General features: G+C 48.0%; 1 protein-coding gene across 4 annotated transcripts in view; it reads left to right on the forward strand.

Annotated features, from left to right (window-relative positions):
• Positions 1-14,860, forward strand: part of LOC141942402 (charged multivesicular body protein 3) — a 38,913-nt gene that overhangs the window by 18,146 nt on the left and 5,907 nt on the right. Inside the window, exons 1-3 of one of the 4 annotated variants that reach the window (XM_074865490.1) lie at positions 3,325-3,479; positions 9,667-9,727; positions 14,285-14,464. In XM_074865490.1, coding sequence (XP_074721591.1) covers positions 3,435-3,479; positions 9,667-9,727; positions 14,285-14,464 — 286 coding nt within the window. In that variant the 5' untranslated portion in view covers positions 3,325-3,434. Of the gene's footprint in view, positions 1-3,324; positions 3,480-3,651; positions 3,788-9,287; positions 9,309-9,666; positions 9,728-14,284; positions 14,465-14,860 lie in introns of those variants that run through there. The other 3 variants (XM_074865491.1, XM_074865492.1, XM_074865494.1) reach the window with 3 other exon arrangements.

Here is a 14,860-nt window from a genome sequence, read left to right on the forward strand (position 1 = left end):
TTCTTGGAGAAAAGTGATAGTTGTTGGATGCCATAAAAAATTGAGTTTAGTGTCTTTATATTTCAATATGAAACTGTGGTTTTGGTTGTACCTTTCAGAAATCATCTGGCTGAAAATACAGAGAGGAAATGGTTGTTGGAAAGAAAAAAAAAAAGGGGGGGGGAGAGATAAAAAGAGCATGAGATGATGGAAGTAGAAAAAAAGGCTAAACTAGAAAGGTGTTTTCAATTGTCTCATTTGATTTTTTTTCTTTCCTGGTTCTTGCCCATGTAGTATGAAAGGAGGATAATTAAATGAAGGTAATAGGAAATGTAAACACAGGTCCCTCTTGCAGTTATGATCCATCTCTCTTTCTGTGCCTTCATGGAAGACTGGTGTTTACAGAGATATCTGGCATTGTTTTATCTGTCCAGGGTGCTATTTTTTTTAATAACAAAAGTTTCATGCCTCCAGTCACTGGGTGTCCTCCCAAGAGGAAGAGCTGTTTTTAATTGTGAGTACTTTTTCCTCTCTTGTTTCCTTTCCCTAGTGCAGTACTGAAGCAAGGAGGTAGAAGGTGCATAATATCACTAACTCTCCTCTGGTCCAGAAAATAAGTTTTATTCCAGTTGAGGCCTGTCAGTACATGCCCTTTATCTGTCATTACAGCTGCGGCAGAGCAGTGGAGAGGCATAATGAGGGCAAAGAGCATTTCTGCTTCCAATTTGTGCAGCAATGTGACACTTAGCCTATGTGCTTATCATAAGTAGCTGGGGTTGAAATCCGCATTGTTTCAGGACTGTCTTGAACTGAACTGAGGCCTCGCCGTCTGCAAAAGGGAAACAGAGGAGAAGTTTCATGAATATAAATAAGGCTGTAGTTGATGTACTGAAGTACACAAGCGAACCGCTGTATCACAGTCCACCGTAGCCTTTCGCTGGTACCGCAGCATTCTGCCAAGCTCTGTGAGGAGCAAGTTCAAGCAATGCCACGTCTTCAGGGCGCTGTGTGCTTCCGGAGTGCGGCACTGTTGCTGAAAGCTGACCTCCTCGTACAAAGCCTGGGCCCAAGCAGCTCCTGTGCACAGGTTCAGCCTTATTTGCAAACCAATCTGCACACCTGTTTCAGCTAAAGACTTGCTTTAGTGACCTCAGTTGCTCTACTAGTCCAATTCTTTTGATGAATGACACAAACTGCTGTGTAATTAGCAGCAAAGCCACAGAGGGCACATCCATATGAGCAGATAATTATGACCAGTGGATAGCTGTGACTGAAGGTTAGGTCCCCGTGTGTGTGTTAGCCTGGGTTATATAAATTGTTGTGATCCAGTTCCTGGCGATGCATCTGTTTCAAAATCTGCAGCAGCTGGTGTGGTGTATTGGTAGTCCCAGCAGGAAAGAAAAAGCAGTTGGATGTATTTATTTTATGAAATGCTCGTGTCAGTAGCAGCAGAAGCATCCAAGTAGTATTGTTTTCTATGGAGTGCAGAATCTCAGACAGCCCTTACCCAACGCGTTGACAGTTTAAAATCTGGAGAACAGAGCAAAGACTGTGCCTATAACAAGGTCAGCAGTTTTGCTGCTTGCTTGTTTTACCTCGCTGGGCTGGGTTGTGCTAGTATTTGTAAAGTGTCTTGAGTTAACGGAGATGCTAAACATTCTTGAAGTAGTGTTTTATTCTCTGACATCTCATGCCTGAAAGCTGGCAGCCAACTGTATACAGAAAACGTGCAATGATTGATGTGAGGTTCCCTTCTTCTGTAGGTTTAATGAGGGCGATGGGCGTTTTGTGCTGCTGTTAAGGGAAGGTGCATTTAGTTCATCTCTGAAGGTCTTTTCCAGCCTCAATTTCAGCAGTTACTGTTTTGTTACGCTGGCTTTCCCACTGCTGGTACCCAGTGCAAAACAAGAGCTCTGCTTTCCAAAGCATATTTAGATCTGTCTTTGTTCTGCATTAGGTTTTGGAAGGAAAAGAAGACAAAGGTGAACTGTACATTTTTGTAACTGTTATTAAAATGTCTTTCTCTGGGAATTGAATAATGAGGGTAAGTATAATTGTAAGGTATTAGAGTTAGATTAAGCTAATAACACCTTTTTCTTCCTAAGGTTTTGCACTCCTTCTGTGCATCAGTCATTATTTCTAGTCCTGTGTCTCAGCTAGTGTGTCAGGGCATAAGGAGATGGAGTGACTTGCTGGAGCTCACCCCGCAGCACCCCGCAGGGTGGCTCCAAGCTGTCCATTGATTTTGGCCAGGTTACCCACCCTTTGCTGCCGGGAAGGTGGAGAAGAGCCAGGCCTTGGTGGTGGGGCATCTCTGGAAGAGCCCTGGCACCTGAAGACAAGGCAGTCACAGAATCATCTAGGTTGGAAAAAGACCTCAAACATCCTCCAGTCCAACCATTAACCTCACACTGACCATTCCCAACTCCACCAGATCCCTCAGCGCTGGGTCAACCCGACTCTTAAACCCCTCCAGGGAGGGGGACTCCACCCCTGCCCTGGGCAGCCCATTCCAACGCCCAACAACCCCTTCTGGAAAGAAATACTTCCTAAGAGCCAGTCGATGCCTTGTGTGCTGGCAGCTGCTTCTCTTTATGGGTCTCCCGTGGGTCTTCCCTGGGCTATAACAGAAAGAGGTGAAGTGCAGTTTGTGTCACCGTAGCACAACTAGATTTTATAAATAATTTTACTGTGCTTTCCTGCAGTCTGCGTGAGAGGGTGAGGGCGGGTCTGACGTCACCTGCTCCTTATCTGCTTTTATTGCTCTTAACAGCACCGGCCCACCCAAACCTCCTGCGGCTCCGAGGTGGCGTCCGGGCGCTACAAGCGCCTTGGCCCAATCCCGCTCCGCTCCTCCGCATCCCCGTGCCCGTTCCACACGCGGCGGAGCGGGGTCCCGGGAGGGCCCGGACGGGGCTGGGGGGGATCCCGTGAAGCTGCGGCCCTCGGGACCTCCGGGGGGGGCGTGGCGTGGCCAAGAGGGGGCGTGCCCAGGAGGGGCGTGGCCGAGGCCTCCCGCGCCGGTGGCGCATGGGCAGTGCGGGCGGAGGCGGGGCGCAGACACGCGCATGCGTAGTAAGGGGGCGGAGTCGGGCAGGGCTGGCGCAGTGGGGCTGGTCAGTCCCTCGTGGTGGGCGGGGCGAAGACTGCGCATGCCTGTTAAGGGGGCTCGGACAGGGCTGTCGCCGCATGCGCAGTGAGGGGCGGCAGCCGCAGCGGTGGGCGGAGCCTAGGTGTGCACATGCGTAGTAAAGGGCAGAGGCGGGGCGGGGTGGACGCGCATGCGCAGTGGGGCTCGCCAGCCCCTCACGGTGGGCGGGGCCAATCCGTGCGCCCCCGTAGCGAGCGGGAGTCGGGCGGGGCCGGCTCCGCATGCGCAGTGCGGCTCGGCGGGCGCTGCCGGCGGGCGGGGACGGGAACCCGGAAGGGGCGGGCGGCGCGAGGCGGCTGCCGCCATGGGCCTCTTCGGGAAGACCCCCGAGAAGCCGCCCAAGGAGCTGGTGAGGCCCCGGTGGCGGCGCCGCCGCCTCAGGCGGAAGCCGGGAGCGGCGGGGGCGTGACGCGGGGGCGGTGGCCTCGGTGCGTGGCGTTGCCATGACGCCGTGTGGGGGCCGCGGAGGGGCTGGCCCCGGCCTAGGCGGGGCACCGCGGCGCCGGGGGCCTGGCCTGGCTACACTCGGCCCAGGACTGAGGGAGGGACGGCGAGCCCGCACCCCCGCGGCCGGGGGATGGAGGGTTTGGAGCGGGCGGGGTGCCCCGGTGAGCTCTGTCCTGGCGTATCGCTGCGGCAGCTGGGCCTCAGCAGCAGGTGAGGAGCCCTTGTACTCCGTCCCCAAACGGGTTGGGGGCACCCGTGCTCCGTTACTTCATTTCTTCTGAAATGCAGCAGCTTTCTAACGCGCTCGGTCTGCGCTCAGAGCACTCCTGGGGGTGCGCAGAGACTGGGGGAGGCTCCTCAGGGCCACAGAAGCAGTAGCCAAAGGAGCGATGCATCCTGGGTGGCGTGGCTTGGGGAGGCTTAGTCAGCAGCTCCTGGATTTTTAGCTTGCTGTTAGCTGACTTCTGTAGCTTCTAGCTCCCCAGCTTCGTTAGGGGTATCTAGTTTCTGTTGCAAAGACAGCCTTAAAAGTATGAACAGCTGAAATATTGGGACTTGGGTGGGTTTTTTTGAGTCTGCTGACAAACTGCCTAAGCCTTGCTTCTGTCCACAGATCTCTAATGTCACAGTGAAATGAAATAATCAAGGTACTGACAGATTTCACTGTTGCCTTTCATAAATCACTAATGTGTTAATAAAAAAACTCTACTATTCGGTGGAGGGGAGGATCAAATACGTTGGAGGTACTAAAAAAGCAACAGGGAGAAGGATCACAGACACCAGAATTGAAGCTTTAGAAGAGCTGCAGTGTCACATATTCCCTGCTGCTTTATAGCAGGTTTGTCCCAGAGTCCCAGGGGAGCAGGCTGGGTAATAGTGTTAGATGAGGAATATGCCTTTGACAATGTACTTTCCCTTCCTCCTCTATCTGTGTCGGAGCACCATGCAGGTTGGTTATAGTGTTCTCCATTTATGAGCGGTGTTGGGAGATACCCCAGAAAGAACTGGGGTTTGGAGACTGCTGCTCTCAATGGTGGGATAAAGCAGCAGACAACCATTTAACCTGCACAGTATGCTGAGTTCTTGTTTTGTGTCTGATGGCCACTCTTTCGTCTTCCATAACTGACAAGCATGTCATGTTTTCCAGCAACACAGTGTGTCTGCGGGTCATCTTTGAGCTGTTTGCAGAAAAGCCTGCAAAGGCACTAGAAAACACGTGTGTCTGGCCCGTAGGGAGGAATGACATGGGTCATCTTGCTGTCGTGAGCACGCTCTTGGGTTGCAGGCTGGCATGATGACTTCACAGGCTGTAACGGCAATATTGAGAAATGCGTTAATAGTAAGAAATCTCTTTCCTCCTGTGTCTAACTGCAGCTTTAGAAGGAAGAAGTAGTTATTTCTGCTTAATAGATGATGGGGAAACAGCACCACTTACCTTGTGTCTGCCAGCAGCTGTACACAAGATACTGTCCCTGAGTAGGGCTAGAGAAAGCAATCTAAGCACCACAGGAGGTGGCTGATGATGGGAGGGGGTTGAGATATTTGTGATGGCACTGATTTGCCCTGGGTTTGTTTGTATGCTCGCTCTCTGCTGATGGGAGTTAATTTATTTATGAATGATACAAGGGAAACATCTTCAGTCCTTGTGAGGAGTTAGTAATGCATTTCAGCCTGTCTAAGACTGGGCATCTACTATACATTTAATGCCACATCTGGATTGTTTGAACTTAAAAAGTGGGTTTTCCTCCAGTGTTGTCAAAGCAGTTTATTTCAGCTTAGTGTTTTGCTGGCTGATTCTCTGCCAGTCAGAGAGGGACCTGGGGGTGTTGATTGATAGCCATCTGAACATGATCCAGCAGTGTGCCCAGGTGGTCAAGAAGGCCAATGGTATCCTGGCTTGCATCAGGAATAGCGTGGCCGGCAGGGACAGGGAAGGGATCTTACCCCTGTACTCGGCACTGGTGAGGCCGCCCCTCGATTACTGTGTTCAGTTTTGGGCCCCTCACTACAAAAAGGACATTGAATGACTCGAGCGTGTCCAGAGAAGGGCAACGAAGCTGATGAAGGGTCTGGAGCACATGTCATACGAGGAGCGGCTGAGGGAACTGGGGGGGTTTAGTCTGGAGAAGAGGAGGCTGAGGGGAGACCTCATCGCCCTCTACAACTACCTGAAAGGAGGGTGCAGAGGGCTGCTAAGGGTCTCTTGAACCAAGGAACAAGCGATAGGACAAGAGGGAATGGCCTCAAGCTGCACCAGGGAAGGTTTAGACTGGCTCTTAGGAAGTATTTCTTTCCAGAAGGGGTTGTTGGGCGTTGGAATGGGCTGCCCAGGGAGGTGGTGGAGTCCCCATCCCTGGAGGTGTTTAAGAGTCGGGTTGACGTAACACTGAGGGATCTGGTGGAGTTGGGAACTGTCAGTGCTAGGTTAACGGTTAGACTAGATGATCTTCAAGGTCCTTTCCAACCTAGATGATTCTGTGATTCTGTGATGCAGTGCTGTGAGAACAATGTTTTGTTTATGTCAGAAGTGGAAGCAGAATAGCATCATCATCAGGGAGTTGTGCTCGGGGTAATTAGCCATGCTTAGCTGGCCAAAGTACTCCTATTCCCGGCATTGCTGCTGCTGCGCTGCTTTGTGCTGTGGTTCACAGCCGTGTCCCCTGTGAGATCGGCAGTACAGCTGCTTTTCTGCTCAATGAAGTGCCGTGTCTCATGTAACTGGAAGCATGCAGTAATGTAGATGAGAGTCAATGGGTTTTCCTCCTCCTTTTATACACAGAACTGCTGATGAGCATTGAGAAGACCAGGGAATGCAGAAGCACCCAGCTCTGCCTTTATAAGAACAGTCGTGTGAAGCAGCTTACTCCTGGGCATTACTTGGGATGAGCTATCAAAGAGTTTTCTGCTGTCAGAGTGAGCAGGGATTGATGACAACATACAGCCAGTCGTGGTTTAATGGTGTCTTTGTGCTGGGTTGTGCATCACAGGGACAGAATCTGTGAATCCTGCTGTAGTTCATTTGACAGTTGCTGATTGTGCTTGTACATGAAGGCTTAATACATGTTGGTTTGTTCTAGAATACCAGTTGTAGAGCAGCCCTCTGGAAGATGATACATTTGAGACATGACAGTTGGCCAGCCGGAGTTTGATCACGTTTTATCTTGGTCTCTTCACTCTGTTTTTCTCCCTCTAGTGTGGGCATACTCAAAAGAGGGACCTTATCAGGGTGAGGAATGAATCTACATGACATTTTCTGCTCTGTTTTGAAGAACAAGAGGGGAGGCTGCAGTTGGTCCTGCAAGGGTTGTTTTGGGTTTCTTTCTCCCTGTAGTAAAACAGGATTCAACTAAAGGTACAGATCTTTCAGAAACCCCTTCAAAACTTGTGCACCCTCATAACATGTCCATGCAGAGCTCTGCAGGGCTTTTGGGTTTGAGGTTTTTTGCAGCAGATGGGTTTGGGGTTTTTTGCAGCAGGTTTTGTGCTTGGGTTGTCTGTGGTCAAAACATGGTCTTGTTCATCGTGACTGAGAGTGTTTCTTTTGAGAGCGGTAAAAGTCTTAAGAATCTGTCTTGCTCTGCTGGGCTCGTGCACAAAAGAGTGCTCTTTTTACAGGTCTGTTATAAAGCTTATTCAGGAAGATGGAGCTTTTTATTTGAATAAAAAAAAATCACGTAAAAATCAGGGTGATTTTCATATGTAATTATTCATACAGCCAACTAGACTTCTTGAGTGGCCAGTGCACTGGCACGTACAGTGTGCAACTGGATCCGGGAGCTAGAGGTCATCCTAATACCTAGGGGGTTTTTTTTAGGTACTGTGCAAAATCTGTGCCGCTGCTAATAAAAGCAGCATCAGAGCTTCCACTCTGTTCGTATGCTAGTATTATCTCCCGATTCTTGATTCTGGTGTTATACAGCCCCTCTCTGCTACTCTGGTTTTGCCACACGTGCTTCCAGTTCTTGGCTGCATGTCTGGCAGCTGCTGCCTGTCAGATGTCTCCGCTTCCCCAGAGAGGTGGTCGGGGCAAGTGATCGGGCTCCTTCTGTGTGCCCTGCGTTGGGGGAGCTGGGAGTGCTGGGCCAGAGAGATCTTTGCAAGGCCCAGAAAGGAAGCTGTAGAGGGGAGTGGCAGCGTTTGAACCCCACCGAAGGCAGGGGCTCTGGAGGGCAGACCTGCTGTGCAGAGGGACCTGAGCAAGCAGGAGGACTGGGCCAGCAGGAACCTCACGATGCCAGGTCCTACATTTGGGCCACAACAACCCCCTGCATAGCTACAGGCTTGGGGAGATGTGGCTGCAGAGCTGTCTGGAAGAGAAGGATCTGGGGGTTCTCATTGACAAGCAGCTGAACATGAGCCAGCAGTGTGCCCAGGTGGCCAAGAAAGCCAACGGTATCCTGGCTTGTATTAGAAATAGTGTGACCAGCAGAAGTAGGGAGGTGATAGTCCCCCTGTACTCTGCACTGGTGAGGCCACACCTTGAGTATTGTGTCCAGTTTTGGGCACCTCAATACGAGAGGGATATCGAGGTGCTGGAACGAGTGCAGAGGAGGGCAACGAAGCTGGTGAAGGGCCTGGAAAACAAATCCTTGATTTTTTCAGGAGCGATTGAAGGAGCTGGGACTGTTTAGCTTGAGGAAGAGAAGGCTGAGGGGAGACCTCATCACTCTCTACAGCTACCTGAAAGGACACTGTAGAGAGGTTGGTGCTGGTCTCTTCTCACAGGTGATTAGTGACAGAACAAGAGGGAACGGCTTTAAACTGCAACAGGGGAGGTTCAGACTGGACATTAGGAGAAAATTTTTCCCAGAAAGAGTGGTCAGACAGTGGAATAGGCTGCCCAGGGAGGGGGTGGAGTCACCATCCCTGGATGTGTTTAAGGGTCGTTTAGATGAGATGTTGGGGGATATGGTGTAGGGGAGAACTTTGTAGAGTAGGGCTGATGGTTGGATTCAATGATCCCAAGGGTCTTTTCCAACCTGAATGATTCTATGATTCTATGTTGAGCAACACAAGGTTGTGCACGTGGGACAACCGTCTCTGCCCGTAGGGATGCAGCCTGGGGCTGGCTGGGCAGCAGCTCTGCAGGAAGGGACTCGGATAATAAACGGGATAATAAATGTGAGTTAGCCATGCACCTTTGCAGCGATGAGGGCAAACTGGGCTGCATTAGCAAGCTGTAATCATCATGTGGAGGCAAATGGTTGTTCAGTTACTCTGCTACAGTCATTATTAATGAGGCCATATCTGCAAAACAGTGTCCTGGTTTGGGCACCCAGTGCAAGAAGGATATCAACAAAGTGGGGAGAGTGTGGTAGAGGGCCACCAAGATGGTCTGGAGCCCGTGACACAGGAGGAGAAGCTGAGGGATCAGGGCTCGTTTTAGCTGGGAGAAGGGGAGGTGAAAGGGCAAGGGTCTAAAACCTTTTGCTGCCTCTAATGGGGTTGTAGTGAAGACACAGCCAGGTACTTCTCAGGTGTGCCCAGTGACAGGAAAGGGGCTATAGCCACAGGTGGCCAGAGGAGAGTTTTGAATCAGGAAAGTTCTTCACCACAGGAGTGATTAGGTGCTGGAACAGATGCCCAGAGCAGCTGTGAAGTCTCTGCCCTCGGACAATGCCAAAACTCAATGGGCAAGGCCCTCAGCAACCTGTCTGAACTCTGAACTTGGTCCTGCTTTGAGTAGGAGGTTGGTGTGGAGACCTCCTGGGGTTCCTTCGGACTGAAACGGGTAGTAGCACTCTTGGTGCTGTCATCCTGTGCCAAAGTTTCTACATTATGCTGAAATCCCCTGTGGCAAGTTCCCTCTGCACAGCAACATCGCTGTGACGTGGGAAGTTAGCCAGGCAGATTCACGAATCATGTCCTCCTTAACTCTGTGTCGGAATGTTAAGAGGAGTGCAGTAATTGGTGGTATCTCTGCAATGTTTTTTAATTCGAATAATGAAATATTTAAACATCACTCATAACTTAAAGCTTGTGCGTTTTGAAGTGCTTCTTTTGATACTGAATTGGTTAAGTTACATGAAAGCATAAAAGCGTAGTTTTAAAGTTGGAATTTCAGATAACTCTCACTTTTTCTTTTTAAGGTCAATGAATGGTCCTTGAAGATAAGGAAAGAAATGAGAGTGATTGATAGACAGATCAGAGGTTTGTACTTATGTCTCATTTTTTGTTTTTCCTTTCCCTGTCTGCCTTCAATTATTTTTTTTTTTGCTTTAATTGGGGGAGGCTGTGAAATCTCATAACCTGGGGTACTCTCCTGCATCTGAAATGAAGGAAGATAAATGTGATCCTGGGGCTAGACTCACTCTGTTTTACAAAATGACATCACAGTGAAGTTCTCCAAGTAAAATTTTCGAAAGGACCTGAATATTGTGTGCTTCCAGTAAGACATGATACTCTTAAATCTCATTTGATAAGATGAATTAGACCTATTATCCAGAATTTCACCCACATCAATTTAATGAATAGTATCGGTGTGGTATGTAATTCCACACATAGAAAATTCTGTGGGTATGTACTGGTGTGAAGTGCACATGCTAAACAAAAGTAGCTTGCTGTCAGCTTGGGAAAATTACAAACAGAAGAGAGGGGGAAAAAAAAAAAGATTTAGTGGGTGTTTTGCTATTAAATTGTGAGCATTACACTTTTGAAGATGTTTTGAAAAGCAGAGGAGTTGCTTATTATTACACTGTTGCTAGTTCAGATTTTGTTCTCTCTTCTGCCTGCCTTCCCAGAATCTGAGAATAGGTTTGGGGCTAGATGCGATTTTCCCCTTTTTGTCTTCTATTCTGCCCTCAGGATTGGTCCATGGGATGTGCTGGTAGAGGATATTTTGTGTAAGCATCTGGTTATTAGGCACATGGCTGTTTTGAGTGACTCTTCAAGGAGTTTGTTCTCCCTTTCCCCGTTCAGCCCCAGCCGCACGCTTCTGGAGTAAGCTGGCAGGGTTCATACGTTCTCCAGCTTGTAGATTTGTACGAGTTGGCTGGAGAGAGAAGCTCATGCAGTACAAAGGTGGTCTTTGTCCTCCTCTCTAAAGTGAGGAACAGGGTTTATGCCTCTTCCAGGAAAATCAATGTACAGTGACATTTGTTATGCTTGTGAATTGTTTTGCGTTCTCCAAGGCACTTCGTGTAGCTGTATCGAGCACAGAACTGAAATGTGGCTGATCTTGTTAGCAAAATGTGCTTTAAAGGTTGCATTTTCCATGGGTGCAAACTACCCGTGTGCTCACTATTGATGGTTTCTTGAAATTTTGGTTTTCTCTCAACTTTATGCAGGCCGTAATACTTCTAATGGCCAATATAGATACTGGGTTATGTGGTAGTCCGATATTGTCCTGGTTTAACCAGGATAGGGTTAAGTTTCCCCAGCAGTGGGGGGGGAGCTCTAGCCGGGTTATTCAGATACCATGCGGACGTCACATCCTGGCAGGTCACATTTTCCTGGCGCGGAGCGCGGTGCACTCATGGTTTTGTACATCGTGCTTCAAACTGCTGTATTTGGTAGCTATTTTGCTCTGTTCGTTGCCATCACTATTACTGTTATTGTTATTGCTGTTGTTGGTTGTGTTGCTATTGCATTGTTGTATTAAACCTTTCCTTATTTCAGTCTTGGGGCTTTGTATTTCACTCCCTTTGTGGGGGAGGGGCAGCGGCCGCGTGGTCTCAGACCCCGGCGGGTGCTAAACCACTACAGATATTTTGATGTGGATGTAAATCTAACGATTGTGACGGCTCTAAACATGTCTATATATGTATTTCAGAGTGTTACATTCAAATAATTACAGCTCAGCATGTATGAGCTTAGATTAACCACCAACTGTCTGCTATTCTGATAATTCCCATTAAAATAAAGTACAGAATGTCTTTGTAATGGCCATATTGTGCTCGGATTTCACATCTTACCCAGCATCAGCTGTGGAAGGCTGTGGTACTGCTGGACACTCAGCAGGCTGCTGCTGAAGGATGACAGCAACGTGCCACTAAAGTTTTTCTCAGAAATTACCCGCTGTAGTTGGATTCTGCCACGCTTCATCATTTCAGTTGAGACTTACACGGGAAATCACCGCAATCTTTGAGTAATGCGGCTCAGCTGGGACCTGTCTGAGCTTCCCTGGGGAAGGCCGTGCTTGATGTGTTTTGATACGGCAACGCTCGGATCCACCTGGGATGAACTGAGTGGGCTTGGATCGCTCGAACACTTGGCTCGCCCAGTCAGCACAGTTACTAATATAGCAACACGCTGTTTCGAGCCATCTGTTGTTCAAACCATCCTCTTGCTGCTGTAGTGATTTCTATTTGGCGTAGGTTGCTTCTCAGGGCTTGAGAGGTTTGAAGAAATGAAAGGTATCCTTGTGACTTCAGAATTGAATATTTCAAGTTAACATAGTTGGAGTAATAGAGTAACTTTATGCTTTACTGAGCTTGCAAGTCCCTCTCGCAGGTGCTTTGGGCTGCTCTGTGCCTCCGTTGTGCTCGGTAGTGCTGCGGAGGGACTGGTGCAGTGAGTTTGGCTCGCTAGAGGTGCGTGGCTGGCATTGACCTTCCAAGACGGAGTTGACTGTTCTTGTGTATTTATGCTGCTGATCTCATATGCAGCAGGTTGCCACGCAAGTGAAAGCATTCGCTCGAGTACAGGGCTGCCCTACGCTGGTTTGGACGTAGTAGCACAATAGTTGTGGTTGTTTTTAGCCTGACAAAGTGAATGTCATCATTCCTCAGTACTGCTGGGGTACTGCTGCTGCTTTCTGTTTTCTGCTGTACCACTTCAGCTGCTTCTTACCTGCTCTGATACGCTGGGACTCTGCTCACTCCTGTGTCTGACATACAAATATCTTCAAGCTTGTGACGTTCCCACAAATAATAGTGGGGAAGCAGTGAGGAGTATGTTTCTCTGATTACAATCTTACACATTTCTGCCAGTCCTTTAGGATAAAGGTGCCGTTGAATGATACTGAGAGAATGACTCATCTTGAGTACAGGGTTCATTAACTCCCACGTAAGAAGCTGCGTTGAAGTCTGCAAGTTGGCCTGTGCCAAAAACTATGTGTTGATCCCTTTGTTTTTATAAAAGGTCAATGTCTGGTTCTTGCCTGCGAGTAACTTCTGTCTGGTATAAATCAAGAAGACTCAAACAAAACTAAATTTGAACAAGGCCTTTTGCTAGAAATAACTGTTCTTGGGGTCATTTCCTTCAACTTTTTACAGGAAGGGAAGCCTAACCCTTACTATCCGAATTCTTTATTTACTTTAGGATAACTTTTTTTTGCGGACTTTTAGATCCACATTTCATCAGTGGCTGATTTATTGCTAAGTCTGGAAAAGGAAAGGGATTGATATAGCCCCTGCTTGCTCCTGTGTTTCTTACTCTGAGCTTTTCGAGGTACCTGGATTCTGCTGTACGCAGCCAGCACTACCTGACAAGGCAGACGTAAGAATAGTCATATCAAATTTGCTAGAGAAACCTACGTTATTTAAGGAAGCCTATTTAGTGATTAATATTTCAAATCCAGCTATTCGATGTTCATTTAGTACAGGCTTAGTTCAGTATTCCTGCTCCAGCATGCTCTTATAAAAAAGCTGTTGAACCAGGCTGGATACCAGGAGAGTTTGAACAGGCCGTTTTAAGTTATATTTAACAATTTATCAGCATACTTGTTTTTACTGTTAAATTATCCATAGATTTGGTGCTAGCCAACCAGTTTATAATTTGAATATGCCAGTTTATACAGACAAGTATAGACTTGGTTGGGTATCCAGTTAAGGCTCAATGAGTTGTGCCTGATGGGGAGAATATTTAAGTCTATCTGCAAGGATAAAGGCTTTTTCGGGTGGTAATTGACAAATCTATGGTTCTAAGTAACTCTTAAAGTTGTGGACGCACCCTTATAAATTCACTATATAAGCGATTATGCTCTTTTTTTTAAAGGCAGTGTATATCTAAAACTTTCTAGCCTCTGCGAGATCAGCTTCTACAATTTTTCTGAATGTATTTTTTTCAGAAAAAACGCAATTCAGGGATTTAGAAACAGTGAGGACGATTTTGCCCAAAACAGCCTTCAGATTCTCTTGAAGGTGGGCATATGGGTTAAGCTTTGAATGTAGTCTGACAGGTAAGTATTTTTGCCAATAAAATGCCTGTCTGTCTTCTGAGACTACTAGTTTTAAACTCCTTGTGACACCTTTGTTCCCTCCTGGTGAAGTGGGGTTATCTGGTGATAAACATGGAGGAGGTGATCTTGTAGGCAGGAAATCAATACAGTAGCCTGAAACTATGTATGTTTGTGTGTATGTGTGTATTTATATCAGGCCAGTTTGACCATCAGGAGGTTATTCTGAAGTTGTCACTCAAGTAGTCATCTCAGAGAGCTTTGATCTTACTGGACCTTTTTTGCTTCTTAAGAATTCATCTTAGCTCAGCTTCATGCAGTAATATTCCTGGCCAATCTTTAACAGTACTCTTAACTGCAAAGGAAATTAGCACTGGATGTTTAGTAATGGGAATTTTCCTGCTAATATTTAGTTGAATTAATCAGTTAACATGTAAATCGGCCTAGAACAATGTCTTTGAGTAACAGAGGGAATCTGAAATCAAGCAGAAACAATTCTTTGCATTGAAAATACACCCTAACAGATGACTCGTTTCTCTTCCAAATCCTTAGCAGCTTGTCACTATTTGCTGTGTTTTTCTGTACTTCAGATATCCAGAGAGAAGAGGAGAAGGTGAAGCGGTCCATAAAGGATGCTGCCAAAAAGGGTCAGAAGGATGTGTGTGTGATCTTGGCGAAGGAACTGATCCGCTCGCGAAAGGCCGTAGGCAAACTCTATGCATCCAAAGCTCACATGAACTCTGTTCTCATGGGGATGAAGAACCAGCTTGGTAAGAACAACTTCTGAGCACTTCTAGCTCTAGAGGTGAGGTCTGGGTTCTCATTTTCAGAACCGAGGTCAAATGCTGGCAGAGCTTGACTTTGGAAGCAGTGCTGCTCTTGTGAGAGGCAGCTGATTCCAGTGGGCTTCAGGTTCCAGGGAGGTTCCTCCCGTAGCAGGCCCAGAGGTGTGAGGCTGCTGCAGTTCTACGTCCCCCCAGGCCGAGCACCTACTCCCGGGGGGGACCCACAGCCGCTCACAGCAGCGCCTTTACCAGCACCCGCGTTACGCGCGCAGCTTTCACACAGGCGTCGGCAGCGCTGACAGCTCAATCCTGGTCTTCCTCCAGCTGAGTAGGACAACACATGTATATACCCGCACGCAGTGTGGGGGTTGTTTCAGTAGC

Source organism: Strix uralensis, chromosome 4, assembly GCF_047716275.1.
Source record: "Strix uralensis isolate ZFMK-TIS-50842 chromosome 4, bStrUra1, whole genome shotgun sequence".
In the NCBI taxonomy this organism is placed as follows: domain Eukaryota; kingdom Metazoa; phylum Chordata; class Aves; order Strigiformes; family Strigidae; genus Strix; species Strix uralensis.